Here is a 19,156-nt window from a genome sequence, read left to right as displayed (position 1 = left end):
ACTTTTGTACCTGTTTCCTCCAACATCTTCACAAGGTCCTTTGCTGTAGTTCTGGGATTGATTTGCACTTTTCGCACCAAAGTACGTTAATCTCTATGAGACAGAACGTGTCTCCTTCCTGAGCGGTATGATGGCTGCGTGGTCCCATGGTGTTTATACTTGCGTACTATTGTTTGTACAGATGAACGTGGTACCTTCAGGCATTTGGAAATTGCTCCCAAGGACGAACCAGACTTGTGGAGGTCTACAATTTTTTTTCTGAGGTCTTGGCTGATTTCTTTTGATTTTCCCATGATGTCAAGCAAAGAAGCATTTACGTTTGAAGGTAGGCCTTGAAATACATCCACTGGTACACCTCCAATTGACTAAAATGATGTCAATTAGCCTATCAGAAGCTTCTAAAGCCATGACATCATTTTCTGGAATTTTCCAAGCTGTTTAAAGGCACAGTCAACTTAGTGTATGTAAACATCTGACCCACTGGAATTGTGATCCAGTTTAAAAGTGAAATAATCTGTCTGTAAACAATTGTTGGAAAAATGACTTGTGTCATGCACAAAGTAGATTACATGTATATGTCTCACCTTCATCTATGGCCTACTGTTCAATGATGAGCTGAATGGAAAAAGTATCTGACCACAAATACATAGCAGGCAATGTGGTATTTCAGTAAGAGTTTTATATTTTAAAGAACGAGGTTCTGTATCTGCACAGTATAATATAATTGTTTTGGATTACAGAATAGCGATTTGGCTATAGTAGATACTAAGAACAATGCAGCTGATATACTACATGTTCAACCCATCATGCCTGGAGCCCTATCCATGTTTGGAGCCCTCAGAGGAAGTGATTGAGTTATAAGGAGATTGTAATAACAGGCTTATTGTTACAGTTGCTCCTTCCCAAAAGCTGGAGATCTATTAAGATCTTAGTGACTCATACATTTCCTCTCTAAGGAACACATCTCATCCCATGAGCTCATCTCATACCAAATAAGCTGACCTGTCATTCTTCAGTGTCTCTCCTTCTAGGCCTCAGCCTTCTCCTTTTTTTAATTCATTTTAAGGAAGGAGGGAGTGCGAAACTTATTTTTCTTCTTGGGGGACTTGGTTTGGCTGTCAGGGGTCTTGTCTCCCCCTGATTTCTCTGAGGTTGTTATGGATATTTCAACCGTTTCTGTGGTGCTTATGCTGAGCTTGGATACTTTGATGTTTAGTTTCTCTTCCAGTTCTTCCATATAATCTTTCCCATTGGGTATAATCTCTGTTAATTGGAAGAAACCATGTCAGTGAGGAAAGATGGGGCTTGTAAAAAAATGTATAACTGCAGGAAGAATGAAGATTACCATTTTGTCTATAGTGCACCCTTTCCAAAACTCCAAAAATTTGAACGAATAATGTTTAAGAGAAGGAATGCCCTGATTTAGGAATTCATCTTCTCATGGAAACTTTTTGGACACACCGGTCTTGCTCCTTTCTTATGAAATACTACCTTTGGCAGGAGACACGAGTGGAGACAGGGACAGTGAGATGGTAGACTCGTCAAATGTTGTCATCTCATCTGCATCTGTGACAGCATCTGCAAGTTCAAGGGTTATCAATAGGGCCTGGAGTTTTCCTGACCATGTGACCTGGCCAGATAAAACATTGGTCCCTAGTCATCACAGATTCAGCAACACAAATACAGTAACAATACTGTAGATAAGAGGTGAGAATTAAATGAAATGTTGATGAAGTGAGTGTTCTACATCATGATGATAGTGTTGATATTTGTATGGGATAGGGGAGAATCGTACCATCCTGGCCCAGCTGCCTTCGCTCCACAACGCTCTTATACTCTTCTAGCACCTTCTCTGTCAGCTCACTGAAGGGGTTGGGAGGAAGAGAGCGCATCTGCTCCTCATCCTCAATGATAAAGGCCTGAGGGGAGAGAGAGATACAGAACAATGGGGTTAAACTTAACTGCTATACATACTGCTTAGTGACTAATGAGCTCCACTAATGCCCAGTCAAACCTTAAACCAATGGGAAAGTCCATACCAGTGAGCTCCAACCCAACTATGTCACTGAACACAATATAAGGATGGACCAACGAAGACCCACATTACAGTCTTCTGATCACGAGTCATGGAACTCACCACCATATCATGTTAGAGTGTTGTGTGGTGTGAAGCTGACCCAAGTACTTACTGGTCCTGGTATGGTGTCCACAACGATGCTAGCTAGAAGATGGGACTTTGGTCCTGGAGTCATGTGATCAACAGTGTTCTGTTGCCTTATCTAAAATACAGATTTCCATTACAAATTATTTTAAGTTCTGTTAAGCATCGATAAAAATGTATACAAATGCTTTATGACTGATTGGACCACCCAGTTGTCATGCCATAGGGAGACAGGCTGCATCCTATAGGTCACTGCAATCAACACTCATTTGCTTGGGAGGAGAGTTCAATAGTACATTTACATTTTAGTCATTTAGCAGATGCTCTTATCCAGAGCGACTTACAGTAGTGAATGCATACATTTCATACATTTTTTTTTTCTCCCTGTGCTGGCCCCCCGTGGGAATCGAACCCACAACCCTGGCGTTGCAAACACCATGCTCTACCAACTGAGCTACAGGGAAGACTAGTACCTCCTTTACAATGTGTGTAGCAAATGGTCAAGCTGTTGAACTCAATATGTATCCCAGCCCAATATGTCTGAACATGTCAATAAGGAACATGATTAGAGAACATGATGTTTTAGCTCACCCAGTTCCTCTTCTCCAGAACATCAGTGGGGTTTGTATTAAGGGGAACAAACTGGTTGGGGTCCTCAATCTTTATGGAGGTGCCAGTGCCATTGCTGGTTTCTTCAGATTTCATCCACTAAAAGGAAAGATACTTGTTTAATAAAGATATTTCAGTCTGGAGCTCATTACATCCTTTTTGCTGAAAGGTGAGTTTATTTCCTAGTGTCTGGTGGAAAGCAGACTGAACCAGGTTTTCCTCTAGGACATTGCCTGTGCTTAGCTCCATTCCGTTTATAATTTATCCTGAAAAACTCTCCAGTCCTTAACAATTACAAGCATACCCATAACATGATGCAGCCACCACTATGCTTGAAAATATGGAGAGTGGTACTCAGTAATGTATTCTATTGGATTTGCCCCAAACAACACTTTGTATTCAAGACAAAAAGATAATTCCTTTGCCACATTTTTTGCCGTATTACTTGAGTGCCTTGTTGCAAACAGAATGCATGTTTGGAATATTTTTATTCTGTACAGGCTTCTTCTTTTCACTCTGTCAATTTAGTTAGTATTGTGGAGTAACTACAATGTTGCTGATCCATCCTCAGTTCTCTTATCACTGCCATTAAATTACTTAACTGTCACCATTGGCCTCATGGTGAAATCCCTGAGCCATTTCCTTCCTCTCCGGCCACTGAGTTCGGAAGGATGCCTGTATCTTTGTAGTGACTGGGTGTATTGATACACCATCCAAAGTGTAATTAATAACTTCATGCTCATCTACCAATACGTTCTCTTTTTTGCAAGGCATTGGAAAACCCTGGTCTTTGTGGTTGAATCTGTGTTTGAAATTCATTGCTCGACTGAGGGACTTTACATATAATTGTATGTGTGGGGTGCAGAGACGAGGTAGTCATTCAAAAATCATGTTAAACACTGTTATTGCACACAGAGTGAGTCCATGCAATTTATTATTCAACTTGTTTTTACTCCTGAACTTATTTGAATACTTATTGACTCAAGACATTTCAGCTTTACATGTTTTATGAATTTGTAAACATTTCTCGAAACATAATTCCACTTTGACATTTATGTGGTATTGTGTGTAGGCCAGTGACCAACAATCTTAATGAAATCCATTTTAAATTCAGCCTGTAACACAACAAAATTGAGAAAAAAGGGATGTGAATACTTTCTGAAGGCACTATACACTTCCTCAAAATAATCAGAATTTTCCCAAGATAACTCAAGAAATGTCATTAATTTTGACATTTTTGCAGAGGTCTTAGTCGCAAAATCTAACTTAGATGTTTGGTGCAGTATTTCTCAAGTAAAAATTTTTGTATGAAAACGATTAATCTCTCGTTGAATGGCAGCAAACACTTCATTGAATAATACTGTTCAAATCAAATTTGTCACATACGTCGAATACAACAGGTGTAGACCTTACTGTGAAATGCTTACGAGTCCTTAATAACCAACAATGCAGAGTTTTTAAAAAGTAAGACAAATTTGCTAAATAAACTAAAGGAAAAATGGTAACACAAAAATAACAATAACGAGGATATATACAAAGGGTACCGGTACCGAGTCAATGTGCAGGGGTACGGGGTAGTCGAGGTAATGGAGGTAATATGTACATGTAGGTAGGGGTAAAGTGACTATGCATAGATAATAAACAAGAGTAGCAGCAGCTTGACCAATTGTTGACCAATCACAAAACGTCTTCATAATATATGCACAAACTGTTCCGGGTGGGAAGCATGCGGACACCTTTAGAAGATTTTATGTAGGGAAATATGTTTCATACATGTAGTTATACAAGATTCCACAAGAGGGCAGGCTAACCTACAACATTTGATATTTCATCTCTGCTATAGGAAGACATTTTGTGAGGTGGAAGCAATAGAGGTGCAATACTGCATGTACACAATGTAGTCTACCAGTACACATGGTAGATTGAAGAAGACTGGTTTATAGCAGCTCACCATGGTCTTGGTTCTGGGGCTACACTCTCCGCTGAGTGAGCGTTCAGGCACATTGACCTTCAGGTAGCTGTTGGGAGAGTTGAGCCAGCGCGCCCTCTCCCTCTGCTGTTTCTGCACCAGGAAGTTAAAGGGGTTTCTCTGACCCAGATCACTGTCCTGCAAAGGGACAGTGTAGACCGTGGCAGGAATCTCCACATCATTTTTGGTCCGAATCTTTTCCCTCACTATGGGGTGGTGGTACGTATAGCCTGTACGGTAACCCTAGCAACACAGAGAGACAATGTTTCAGTCCTCCTGTCAAAATGGATTCCACGAAAACTCGGCCACCTGTTATCCATCAACTGTAAAGTCTCTATTAGTGTTGAGAATGTTTATTCGATTTTCATGGAAAAGGTTTGTGCAACTTAATTATGCTCGGAACCAACACAAGGTGTTCTCTGTTACGTGAATGGCCCTCGACAGCATATAAAAACAATCTACCAAGGACACGTTTTCAAACATTGGTCCTGCAGTTTCCCATCACAAATTTGTACGATTATTTTCATCTTTAACAATGTGAACATACACTTCATATCAGTGACTAAAGCCTGTGGTTTAAGGGGATCCTAGACCACCCAATGTTTAGCCTCCATTGTTTGAACACTTTGTACAGTACATATATATAACACTTTCAGAAGTGCCTGGTTTCATAGGGAATAGATCATGCCTGGCAACACAGTGCAATTGGCAGGGGAATTGTTGTTTGGGACACATCAGAGAAAAAGGGGGGACCGCAAACCCCAAACCCAACCATGTTGAGTGGAACCCAGGGAGTGTGTTGAGTTTTCCAGTCAATTGACTCTGAAGGATTGTGTGGTCTGTGCTCTTAACTCCACACAGCATGGCCTGGCATCTGGAATCCAAGATGGGGGAGGCGGGCTATGATCACACAGAGCTGTACAAGCTAACACAGCTGTAGCCTACACCAGCCCCAGTCCCCAGCAAGTGGCATGTCATTAGTAGATTCAATAGAGAGATCAGGCTTGCTCATTGTCTGCTATGCCCACAGAATGTGTCTGGCCCTAGTCATTAGCAGTGTTGTTGAGATAGTATTGTTTAAAGGGGAAGCCCTTTGAACATCACACAGTTATCTACAGTGGATGCTAAACACAGACCCATCGCTAACAAACAGCCTGATAGCTACAGGCTAAGATTAGATGCTCATCTTTGATAAACACGCAACGGTCTTTAATAAGGCACATTGGGACAATAATTGTGCATTAGTTCAAAGAGCTACAGCTGGCCTTGATGATCTCCCATGTTTGATTCATGAGTTAAAAATACTACTTTCCAGTTGGGATTATGATGTCAATATATTCACACACATCCTCAGGATGTGCATGGGAGAGGAAACGCAAAGCATTGTGGGAAAGGTCAGATATAATGGTCAGGTCACTTACCAGGTTGTCCAGCATCCTCATGAGCGACTCAAACTCTGCCTCACCCACTTTCCACTTGACTTCACTGTCCACGGTGACCCCAGCAGCAGCCACTCCGTGGGTCATGGGCTTGAGCCTCTCCCTGTCCAGGAGCACCAGGTTCTCTACTCCTGCAGAGCACCGCAGAGCACTGACCTGAATGACCACATCAAAAACACATATCATCGTCAAGGTCAGGAATTTGTCCTGACCATTTGAATTCACCAGGTTAGCCGAATAATGAGTAAAGTCTAAAACTAGCTATTATAGTGAAAATATGAGGTAAAATGTGTCACGAGGCATCACTAGAGAGCTTAGTAAAGAAAACAGGAATCCCAGACTGACCACACATGGAATGACCTGCTCAATGGAAAAACCAACACTATCCCAGACACATTCTTTTTTATTTATTTAACTAGGCAAGTCAGTTAAGAACAAATTCTTATTTACAATGGCGGCCTACCCCGTCCAAACCCTCCCCTAACTCGGACGACGCTGGGCCAATTGCGTGCCGCCCTATGGGACTCCCAATCACGGCCGGTTGTGATACAGCCCGGGATCGAACCAGGGTCTGTAGCGACGCCTCTCGCTCTGAGATGCAGTGCCTTAGACCGCTGCGCCACTCATATGATGATAAGAGAACACATTATCTGTCTGCTCCACATAGAGCTATGAGCTACATGGGGACTCAACCAAGTCCTAGAACACTAAACTCCACCTGGTGCTGTTAGAGAACAGTGGTTTTAATCACGCATAGAGTATTTGATGTAGCTTTGTTTTAACAGATGTTTGACTTCTTACTTGTTTCTCTCTCACGCAGGGAATGTAACACCATATCATGCAATTGAAAAATGACCAACACCAAGTTTGATTTGTTTCCAAAAACCTGGGACCATTTTTATTCACATGCTGGTGGGTTTAGACCACACACGTTTACTGAGGCAAAGTAAACACACATACATCTAGGATTGCAGCACGCCAACATCCTATTTCCAAGGTAAGAAAAAAGAAATAGCAGTGAACTATTCCATGCCCTATACAATAATGTGGTAGAAAAGGTGTGGCTGATGAATTCAAGTGTTACCTGGATTTCACAAGCTTGCTGTGAGTGGTAAATGTAGTGGAAAGCCTCCTCAATAGTTTCCCCCAGAGCAACCAGGCCATGGTTCCTCAGAACAAGCACCTGCAAAATGATTAAGCGTGGGATAACAACATCTAAAAAGGTCATATGAATGCATAAGTAAATACAAAGACATGAAAGGTAAAGCAGTTTAGCAAGTGGATACAACTTCCTGTAATGTGAAAATGCATTTTAAATGCTCTTATACCTGTGTAGAAAGTGCAATTACTACAGTAACAGAGCAGTTTGATTAAATGCACTGTGTTCTGTTTCTATGTTTGGCACACACTACAGTGAGCCTGTTGTTGTTAAGGAAACCCATCATTCTGCGTTACCTTGGCAGTGGGCCCTAGGGCTTTCTGGAACTCCACCTTCTCTTCTTGATCATCCAGACAGCCTTGGTAACCGAAGTAGGCAACATCGCCCAGAACCAGAGCCTCTTGGGAAATGGGCAGGATGCCACATTTCATCGAGGACACCTGTGAGTTCAAGATAAAAGCAACCGTGGCTATGCTGTGTCAACAACAACTAACAAAAGTGATTTCCGGCTAGTAAAACATCAGACATATAGCAACTATAAACTAGTAACTATAAACTTTAGAAGGCAACAGCACAATTACATTAGGTGCACTTACTGTACATATAATAATGAAACAAAACTGATGGTAAAGATGGTAAATACACTTCCAGAGGTTGCTCTTAATTCAGTCATGAAGGGACATGGCCACTCATTGAGCTTTAGTTTAAAGTGTACTCACAGCAGCAGTGGCAGAGGTGTGGATGTGTATGATACACTTGACGTCAGGGCGCATGGAATAGACAGCAGCGTGAGGGCTTAAGCCAGAGTGGTCCACCTCCAGGTAGGTGGATCCCTGGTCGACAACATCACCAATCATGTTCACTTTCACCTGGAAACAGACCAGGTCACAATATCTCTAGGTCTACTATGGCAGCAAGTTACTGAGTCGGATACAAAGTCACACTAATGTATTGGGTATTATTCCAACTCATTGTGCTGTTATTCAATGTATTCAGTTATTATGATTATATTGCAAGAGGAATCTAGTTATCCTTCTATTGGGACTTCCATCAATACTGTATTAAGGCATCTACATGCTGACAACAAGCTAGAAAACATCCATTCAACACAATTGTCAATTCTCCTTGACTAGTGAGGCATGTCTCTCAGCACAGCACAAGGCTGTTTGAGTGGCTGGCTATTGATTATGAGGCCCTGTCAATAGTCTGAACACATATTCTGCACAATTCACACATCTGAATAAGGGTTGTTTTGTATTGTTAATGATTGTGTTGTTCACCCAGTGGAGATAAGCGCAAACTGTTATTTTCTAGGCTAGTTCTAAGCCATGTGTATCTGGAATATGAAAACGCATTGACTATTATACCTACCAGATTGCCAGCCGTCACTTCAGTGAAAGAGAGCCCTTGTGGGATGATAAGAACATGGTCTTGTTCTTTGCTAACCCGGACCTGTACAAGGAAAAGGAAAACGTATATAACAAGCAAATGTCAAAAGGCATGCATTGCCAAGAGCAACATTGTACCACCTATATAATTTGCTACTGGATATAGACAATTATCAAGATAAAAATGTCTAGACAATTTATACTTTAACAATGCTTGCCAATTGCAAAAAATAGAGTGTGTATTGGGTGACTGAGAACTCCATGTGTCATTTTGACATGCCTACAGTTATCAAAATTCATACTGTGCTTATGAGCCTAGCGGTTAGGGCGTTGGGCCAGTAATCGAGAGGTTGCTGGATCGAATCCCCAAGCTGACAAGTTAAAAATCTGTCGTTCTGCCCCTGAGCAAGGCAGTTAACCCACTGTTCCCCAGGCGCCGAAGACGTGGATGTCGATTATGGCAGCCCCCCCGCACCTCTCTGATTCAGAGACTTTATACTGTATAAGGGCATTCGACAAAACTGAACCCTAATCTTTTACAACCACTTTAACAGTGACTGTTGGTTTATAAAGAGACAGTGCTGCCTCCATCACCTCAAAGCCATAGGAGACAACCGTTATGTTTACATTTCCTAACAGTTTCAGTAAATATTCCTAGTGTTTTTAAAATACTATACTATGGTATAAATACTATAGTATTCACTGTAGTACACTGTAGCCCCCCCGCACCTCTCTGATTCAGAGGGGTTGGGTTAAATGCGGAAGACACATTTCAGTTGAATGCATTCAGTTGTACAACTGACTAGGCATCCCCTTTTCCCTAATGCTACATTAAGTTGGTATAATACGTTTTTTTTTATGTGGGTTCTACTCACAGTAATGTATGAGCTGGTGAAATGGGCCCAGCTGAAAAGGTCCACCAGTCTGTAGACACTGGCTAGCTTACAGCGACACTGTTTCTCTCCTTTGGTAAAGGATGGAGACTCTACCCCATAGAGGTCATTGACTGGGGCGACCATCCCTGGGCCTGGAGAGAAAACGCATTGCATTCATGGTGAACTGATGTGACTGAGAGCAGAGTCACTAACACCCTACAGCCTTCGTGACAAGCACCACACATTTCTAAACGGCCATCTTTGTTAAAACTGAACAAGCTAAACCATTCATAATACTTCAGAGATATAACATTTATGAATGTTCATGAAACAAGAGCTTTCTTTATGTTCGTGTTGCATTATAACATGGTCAATGGAATTAACTTTCTCTATGCCTACTCGTTCAACATGAACAGCTCTTAAAATGTTCTGCCTCTCTCTTCTCAAGTTCCTCTAACATTTAGCTCAAACGATTGCTATAAAAAAATGACTTTCTCATTAAATCACTACATCTCAGCATCCCTTGCTTAACTTTTGGATAATAATAGTGGCTGTTCTCAGAACTTCTCATGAGTTCTAAGTAGTATATATTTTTTTACTTTATACTTTATAAAGGGCATTCAACAAAACTGAACCCTAATCTTTTACAACCACTTTAACAATGACTGTTGGTTTATAAAGAGACAGTGCTGCCTCCATCACCTCAAAGCCATAGGAGACAACCGTTATGTTTACATTTCCTAACAGTTTCAGTAAACATTCCTAGTGTTTTTAAAATACTATACTATGGTATAAATACTATAGTATTCACTGTAGTGTTTTTACGGACTATAGTCAGCAAAAACACTATAGGCAATACTGTAGTATTTACAGTTAGATGCACTATGCAGAAATGGCTCTGGTTGCTAAAATTCTAATAGTTTGCCTAATTTCAGTTTATGTGACAAAACAAGCAAGTATAGTGTAGAGAATCATTGTACCATCTAAACCGCTGTGAAATATATTTTCCATAACCAAAAATATTGTATTTTTGCATGTTTGAAGCCGGTGTTAAAAACTGAAAGTAAATAAGGCAAAAGCGAAACTTAAGACCGGGAAGCATAGATATAGCACACATAGAACAGATCTACCACTTCTTAGACTTGCTTTTAATGAGTGACATATCTATGACAATTTCTATGTGAATTTGGTCAAGTTGCTCAAAAAGTTGCATATTGCAGCTTTAACAATAGTATACAGTATATTCTGAAAATATTCAGACCCCTTGACTTTTTCCACATTTTGTTACATTACAGCCTTATTCTAAAATTGATTCAATTGGGTATTTTCCTCATCAATCTACACACAATACCCCATAATGTCAAATCCCCCCCCCAAAAAATAATGTTTAATGTAAATTTATCAAATAAAAACTGAAATATTACATTTACATAAGTATTCAGACACTTTACTCAGTACATTGTTGAAGCACCTTTGGCAGCTATTACAGCCTTGAGTCTTCTTGGGTATGACGCTACAAGCTTGGCACACCTGTATTTGGGGAGTTTCTCCCATTCTTCTCTGCAGATCCTCTCAAATTCTGTCAGGTTGGATGGGGAGCGTCGCTGCACAGCTATTTTCAGGTCTCTCCAGAGATGTTCGGTCGGGTTCAAGTCCGGGCTCTGGCTGGGCCACTCGGACATTCAGAGACTTGTCCCGAAGCCACTTCAGCGTTGTCTTGGCTGTGTGCTTAGGGTCGTTGTCCTATTGGAAGGTGAACCTTCTCCCCAGTCTGAGGTCCTGAGTGCTCTGGAGCAGGTTTTCATCAAGGATCTCTCTGTACTTTGCTACGTTCATCTTTCCCTCGATCCTGACTAGAGGTCAACCGATTAAATCGGCATGGACGATTAATTAGGGCCGATTTCAAGTTTTCATAACAATCGGTAATCAGCCTTTTTGGACGCCGATTATGGCCGATTACATTGCAATCCACGAGGAAACTGCGTGGCAGGATGACCACCTGTTACGCGAGTGCAGCAAGGAGCCAAGGTAAGTTGCTAGCTAGCATTAAACTTATCTTATAAAAAACAATCAATCTTCACATAATCACTAGTTAACCTAGTAATATCATCAACCATGTGTAGTTAACTAGCTTGTCCTGCGTTGCATATAATCAATGCGGTGGCTGTTAATTTATCATCGAATCACTGCCTACTTCAACTTCGCCAAACGGGTGATGATTTAACAAAAGCGCATTACCGAAAAAAAGCACAATATTTGCACAGATTTACCTAACCATAAACATCAATGACTTTCTTAAAAAAAATTGTTAAAAGAAATGCATGTTAGCAGGCAATATTAACTAGGGAAATGTGTGTCACTTATCTTGTGTTCAGTGTAAGCAGAGTCAGGGTATATGCAACAGTTTGGGCCGGCAGGCTCATTGCAAACTAATTTGCCAGAATTTTACATAATTATGACATAACATTGAAGGTTGTGCAATGTAACAGCAATATTTAGACTTCGGGTTGCCACCCGTCCGATAAAATACGGAACGGTTCCGTATTTCACTGAAAGAATAAACGTTTTGTTTTCAAAATGATAGTTTCCGGATTTGACCATAGTAATGACCAAAGGCTCGTATTTCTGTGTGTTTATTATATTATAATTAAGTCTATGATTTGATTTTTGATAGAGCAGTCTGATTGAGCAGTGGTAGGCAGCAGCAGGTTCGTAAGCATTCATTCAAACTTTACTGCGTTTGCCAGCAGCTCTTAGCAATGCTTGAGGCACAGCACTGTTTGACTTCAAGCCTATCAACTCCTGAGATTAGGCTGGCAATACTAAAGTGCCGATTAGAACACCCAGTAGTCAAAGGTATATGAAATACAAATGGTATAGAGAGAAATAGTCGCCGCGTAATAATTCCTATAATAACTACAACCTAAAACTTCCTAACTGGGAATATTGAAGAACTGGGAATATTGAACCACCAGCTTTCATATGTTCTGAGCAAGAAACTTAAACGTTAGCTTTTTTACATGGCACATATTGCACTTTTACTTTCTTCTCCAACACTGTGTTTTTGCAATATTTAAACCAAATTGAGCATGTTTCGTGTCATGTTCCTTTTACTGAGGAGTGCTTTCCATTTGGCCACTCTACCATAAAGGCGTGATTGGTGGAGTGCTGCAGAGATAGTTGTTCTTCTGGAAGATTCTCCAATCTCCACAGACGAACTCTGAAGCTCTGTCAGAGTGACCATCGGGTTCTTGGTCACCTACCTGACCAAGACCCTTCTCCCCCGAATTCCTGGTTTGACCGGGTGGCCAGTTCTAGGAAGAGTCTTGGTGGTTCCAAACTTCTTCCATTTAAGAACAATGGAGGCCACCGTGTTCTTGGGGACCTTCAATGCTGCAGACATTTTTTGGTACCCTTCCCCAGATCTGTGCCTCGACACAATCCTGTCTCGGCGCTCTAAGGACAATTCCTTCGAGCTCATGGCTTGGTTTTGGCTCTGACATGCACTGTCAACTGTGGGACCTTATATAGACAGGTGTGTGCCTTTCCAAATCATGTCCAAACAATTAAATTCACCACAGGTGGACAACAATCAAGTAGTAGAAACATCTCAAGGATGATCAATGGAAACAGGATGCACCAGAGCTCAATTTTTCGAGTCTCATAGCAAAGGGTCTGAATACTTACAGTTGAAGTTGGAAGTTTACATACACTTAGGTTGGAGTCATTAAAACTCGTTTTTCAACCACTCCACAAATTTCTTGTTAACATACTATAGTTTTGGCAAGTCAGTTAGGACATCTACTTTGTGCATGACACAAGTAACTTTTCCAACAATTGTTTACAGACAGATTATTTCACTTATAATTCACTGTATCACAATTCCAGTGGGTCAGAAGTTTACATACACTAAGTTGACTGTGCCTTTAAACAGCTTGGAAAATTTCAGAAAATGATGCCATGGTTTTAGAAGCTTCCGATAGGCTAATTGACATCTTTTGAGTCATTTGGAGGTGTACCTGTGGATGTATTTCAAGGCCTCTGGTCTGATGAAACAAAAATCGAACTGTTTCGCAATAATGAACATCGTTATGTTTGCAGGAAAAAGGGGGAGGCATGCAAGCCGAAGAACACCATCCCAACCGTGAAGCACGGGGGTGGCAGCATTATGTTGTGGGGGTGCTTTGCTGCAGGAGGGACTGGTGCACTTCACAAAATAGATGGCATTATGAGGAGGGAAATTATGTGGATATATTGAAGCAACATCTCAAGACAGGAAGTTAAAGCTTGGTCACAAATGGGTCTTCCAAATGGACAATGACTCCAAGCATACTTCCAAAGTTGTGACAAAATGGCTTAAGGACAACAAAGTCAAGGTATTGGAGTGGCTATGAAAAAGCCCTGACCTCAGTCCTATAGAAAATGTGTGGGCAGAACTGAAAAAGCATGTGCGAGCAAGGAGGTCTACAAACCTGACTCAGTTACACCAGCTCTGTCAGGAGGAATGGGCCAAAATTCACCCAACTTATTGTGGGAAGCTTGTGGAAGGCTACCTGAAACATTTGACCCAAGTTAAACAATTTAAAGGCAATGCTTCCAAATACTGAGTGTATGCAAACTTCTGACCCACTGGGAATGTGATGAAAGAAATAAAAGCTGAAATAAATCACTCTCAACTATTACTCTGACATTTCACATTCTTAAAATAAAGTTGTGATCCTAACTGACCTAAGATAGGGAATTATTATTAGGATTAAGTGTCAGGAATTGTGAAAAACTGAGTTTAAATGTATTTGGCTAAGGTGTATGTAAACTTCCGACTTCAACTGTATGTAAATAAGGTATTTCTGTTTTTTATTTATAATGCATGTGCAAAAATGTCTAAAAACCTGTTTTCACTTTGTCATTATGGGGTATTGTGTGTAGATTGACAAGGACATTTTTATTTAATACATTTTAGAATAAGTCTGTAACGTAACAAAATGTGGAAAAACAGAAGGGGTCTAAATACTTTGCGAATGCACTGTAATTACTGTCGTAAAAAAACTGTAGTGTATATACTACAGTAATCAATTAAGTGTCTTTGCAGATTGTAGTATACTGGTGGTAAATTGTGGAATAGACACCGGCTGGAATGCAGTTTTAACCAATCAACATCTAGGATTAGACGCAACCATTGTGTAATATTCTACAGTATACTAGATTTTACTACAGAATTCTATAATAAGTACTGTAGTATTCTATAGTAAACTGTAGTATTTTTTTATGTGGATGACCTCCATTGAAAGACGGAGGGAAACATAATTGACGCTCCAGACAGCTGTAATTCATTATAAAGTCCAGGACATGTGGCCGACTTATTAGAAACATTTGGAATGTGGAATGTTGTCAACAAGTACTTGAGCAGAATTTTGCTGCATAAGGGCTCTCAATGTCACAGGTTTTTGTGAATTCCGTGTTCCAAAACATTGACAATGCAGAGAATCAGGATGCATCACTGAAAGTCTATGCAGACCCACATGTACTCTCTCACATGTATGCGCACACACTGCTACTTACTGAGAGGAGATGTGAAGGAGCCTGTCCCTCCCACAGAACTAGCCATGATCAGATCAGCTACCTGCCTAAGAGCCAGCAGCCCTGTTGGATTACTGCCCTTAGTCATCTGATCCTGGATCAGGCCTTCCAGCTCATCCTTAAACACCTGGAAACCAAACAATGGCATGTTAAAATGACTGAGTGAAAATAGTCCCAATAGTCACTGGCTAACATCTATCAATCTTTACCAGTCCAGGATAGTGGTCACTGGTCATAAAGAATAAGATGAGGAAAGGAAGTAGGGCGGAAGGTAGCCTAGTGGTTAGAAAGGTGAACAAGCAACCTGAGGGTTGCTTGGTCAAATCCCAGGTCTGCTGGGAAAAATCTCCTGGGAAGTGGGCTGGCAACTGGAGGGTTGCTGGTTTCAAATCCTAGGTGCCATTGAGCAGGACCCTTAATGTCCCACAACAACAGCTTCCTGGGCGCCCAGTGTGGCAGCCCCTGCACCTCTCCAAAACCTATATATGTGTGTCTTTCAGAAGGGTTGGGTTTAAAGTGGAAGTCTTGTGTACAATTGATCAATAAAGTTATCTTACAACTCCTGGGATGGTTTACTGTATGTGTAGTTATGCAATTCTTCTCACCTTGACCCTGTTCCAGCTCCCTGTCTATTCAGCCGTTCACATTAGGACAATGTACTTCCAGTGTACTCTCAGGCCTAAAGAAGCCCTCCTGAATTAAATCACATTAGATTCTTCTAAAACCCTCTTTGTGCCAATGTCACTAGAGGTAATTGGGAAGTATCCTCCTCATTAAGCCAGCCTATTAATTTATACCCACAGTGTCGTTGTATATCTTGGGTATCCTTCCCAAAAAGACGATTCTCCTGCAAGCCTCTTTGGTGGAACGCCAACATTCCGCCCCATCTCAGTGCGGTTCCCATGGTGATGAGCTAAGTTCCACTTGTTGGGGTCTGTTATGCAATCACAGACATGCGTGGGCTCATCTTATTTCCATGCACTTTACGGGCATGTGTTTGTTGCACCTCCTAGCAGCATCTCTAACCACATTTTACTGCTCGATTATCTATGCCTCCGATTCACAATTGTATATATGCATTTATCATGGGTGCATATAGGCAACATTTACCGCTTATACTACAAACATATAAGTATGTGTTCTTGAGAGACAGAAAAATATAGGCATGAACATAATTTTTGGGGGCATCCAAAAATGCCCCCAAAAATTATGTTCATGCCTATATTTTTCTGTCTATATATATATATATATATATTTTTTTTTTTTTTTCTGTCTCTCAAGAATTCAATTTGACAAAAATGTTTCATGAGCTAAGCTGTGAACTTGACAAGGACATTTGGCAGGCAAAGTATAATAAGGCTAAAATCTATTCGGACTGGTTCATATTTACAACCACAGCAGTGGAGCTTGGCTGTTTCCTCTGACAGTAGCACATTGCAACAAAGATTTACACTGTACAAACACCTTACTACTTAATATGACTGTTGCCTAACTTGTCTTACTTAGCTACCTCAAGATGAATGCACTGTAAGTCGCTCTGGGTAAGAGCATCTGCTAAATGTCTAAAATATAAAAGTAATAGCCTCTTTATTTGCAGATCAGTTCAAATGTAGCCATCAGAATGAAAACTGAAGACATCAATGATGTAGTGTCTCTACTAGAGCCAATGACATAGGCCTGGACCTCGAAGAGAAAAACTTTTCAGGCCATTTGATGGTCTGCAGCCAGATAATGAAAATGGCTGTACTGTGTACACACATTAACATAGACATAAAGAACAAGAGACATACTGGACTCTGTAGGATCTGAGTGACTCTCTTCTTTTGCTCCATCATGTTGAAGTCCTGCTGTATTTCAGGTGACATGTTCCTGCTGCGGAGGTACTCAGGGTCACTCTCGTCCACCCGGTCAAAGTACCTCTCTTTGGAGTCTGTGCTGGATAAGGACAGGGTCATGGACCCAACAGCATGTCTGATCTCCACCAAACTCATACTGTCCAAGTCTTCACAACAGCCTCACTCTCTCTGATCCTCACCCGCCACACTCCAGGACAGCTGGCTCTGGGAATCTGTTGGGGACAGACCAAAACTTTAGTTTTCCACCAGTGCTGATGAGGCAACAAGTATGGCCAGATGTTAGACATAAAACAAATGTTCCACAGAAAACTTGATTCATACTAAATCAATTATCTTATTGCTGAGGTAAACTAATAGGCTTGCATAAAGTTGTAAACAAACACACAGGGAAGGAAAAACACACAGGACCCCATAAAGAGTAGCTGCTGCTTTTGCAAAAGCTAATGGGGATCCTAATAAAAAAAAAGGTTTACCATAACCACCTCTATCTCTGCAGACAAACAGAGAATCCCCTGTGTGTCTACTGTTAATCTGTGGGGTGGGGGAAGGGAACAACAATCACCAATGTTTACTATCATGCAAACAGCCAGAACGCATGTCAATAGAATATCACAGGGGTCCTTTGCATTATCGCCTCATATAAAATCAACTAGTTTGGGAGAGCATTTAGCACCTATTGTGTTAAAGTTACACCATTTTGGGGGGGGGGATCAACAGGGGATAAGTAAATTGTTAAAACAGTCTGTGACCTGGATTTATTTTTGCTCTACTATGCCTGTTCAATATCTCACCAAGTTCTTATCAACACAACTACAAATTGGTCTACATGTGATGGAGGCTAGACAAATAAATTATAACAGATATTCTACCCATTTTAAGGTGTGAAACGTGGTCTATTCAATGTGCCTTTTCTTGCTGTGAAAAACCAGAGACAGATCATTTAAACATGTTATCTGAAGATAATATACAGAAAAGGCACATTACAGAAAACATCTGCAGAGCATTTCCTGTATTACACAAATATAATAACTATTGGCCAGAAAATCGGTCAACTTTCTTATTTCTATACAGACATCTAATCAAAATAAATAGTAGGGCTAGGCTACAAGAATTCAACAATATGTTCAAAGAGTCAAAGATATCGAGTTCTGCTAATACGAAAGGCAAGGAGCACAAAAAAGGCACCCAGGTCCCGTAAATATACCATTACGTAAGCGTTAACACTTTAAAATCAGATCCAACAATGTGATCTGATGAAAGGAACAACAGAAGAAGAGGAAAAATGCGCTACATGATGCATCTTACGCTTTAATCAAAGGAGATACTCAACTCACCGACGAAATAGGATACTCCATTGAGGAGAGCACCACGACAAAAAAGTTGAGTATGTACAGTATATGCCATCATTGAATTGACCATCGACTCGTAACTTCAAATTTCCATGAGTATTATCAAGACGCTGTGCTACAAAGTAACCCTAAACCATTTGCACTAAACCAGTCCACAGGAATTAGGCAACATTGTACACAGTAACTATTTGAAATATCAAACCTTTTTGGCAGTGATCGTATCTCCGTAGCCTATCTAACGACAGAAAACCCCTAACACCCAAGTCCTGGAAAGAATTCAAAGATCGAGACGAAAAGTGTTAAATGATTTCGATGCATTCTGCAAACGTGTAAAATATTACTCCGTATGTGCGCCCGATGTCATTGCGGTGAGCATGCAAACAGCTGTGTGTTAAATTTGCAGGGGCGAATTCATTAAGGCGATTATGTTGCAAAACGTTTCTTAGACGGAAACAAACAGAACGTAACGGGGTGAGACCTACTTGCATTTGTCCAATAGAAGCTCTCGTTTGGACAAATGATGATTACACCCCTGAACGCAAGCAAGTCCGCATGTTGTGAGTGGGTGTGTTTGTGTGGGAAAAAGTGAAACCATGTGACTTCTCATATCCCCCCCAATACATCCATATATGCTAAGGTCAAACAGATCATGACTGCATCCATTTGTATTGCTGATTAACTGATTTCCTGAACACTTTTATACCAATGGGAACACAGGAATAATGTCACTGTTTTCTGGAGAAGTGTGTGAGCTGTGTGTGTGTGGGAGTACAT

At 40.8% G+C, this 19,156-nt stretch overlaps 1 protein-coding gene across 2 annotated transcripts; it reads right to left on the bottom strand.

The window, feature by feature from the left end:
* Positions 1-294: 294 nt before the first annotated feature.
* LOC106607248 (gamma-adducin) lies at positions 295-18,872 on the bottom strand. 2 transcript variants are annotated; one of them, XM_014204029.2, is made up of 15 exons: positions 18,585-18,872; positions 16,968-17,245; positions 15,160-15,304; positions 9,601-9,752; positions 8,709-8,789; positions 8,057-8,206; positions 7,634-7,777; positions 7,263-7,361; positions 6,161-6,334; positions 4,722-4,982; positions 2,753-2,869; positions 2,190-2,279; positions 1,796-1,919; positions 1,492-1,578; positions 295-1,263 (listed from the first exon to the last, which is right to left on the bottom strand). In XM_014204029.2, exons 2-15 carry the CDS (start codon positions 17,166-17,168, stop codon positions 1,052-1,054), a joined length of 2,037 nt encoding a protein of 678 aa, XP_014059504.1. In that variant the 5' UTR covers positions 17,169-17,245; positions 18,585-18,872; the 3' UTR covers positions 295-1,051. The 2 variants fall into 2 exon arrangements, with proteins under 2 accessions (XP_014059504.1, XP_014059513.1); XM_014204038.2 differs by having other exon boundaries at positions 18,368-18,837.
* Positions 18,873-19,156: the final 284 nt, after the last annotated feature.

Source organism: Salmo salar, chromosome ssa01 (assembly GCF_905237065.1).
Source record: "Salmo salar chromosome ssa01, Ssal_v3.1, whole genome shotgun sequence".
In the NCBI taxonomy this organism is placed as follows: Eukaryota; Metazoa; Chordata; class Actinopteri; order Salmoniformes; family Salmonidae; genus Salmo; species Salmo salar.
The sequence above is the reverse complement of the archived record's forward strand: the minus strand, read 5'-3'. Positions and strand labels throughout refer to the sequence as shown.

Coding starts and splice junctions, on each gene's coding strand:
- LOC106607248 (XM_014204029.2), bottom strand. CDS start 17,168: ATGAGTTTGGTGGAGATCAGACATGCTGTTGGGTCCATGACCCTGTCC. Junction 7,778..8,056: donor ACACCTCTGCCACTGCTGCT/GTGAGTACACTT, acceptor TTGAACTCACAG/GTGTCCTCGATGAAATGTGG. Junction 4,983..6,160: donor TGAGGATGCTGGACAACCTG/GTAAGTGACCTG, acceptor CTGTGTTGCTAG/GGTTACCGTACAGGCTATAC.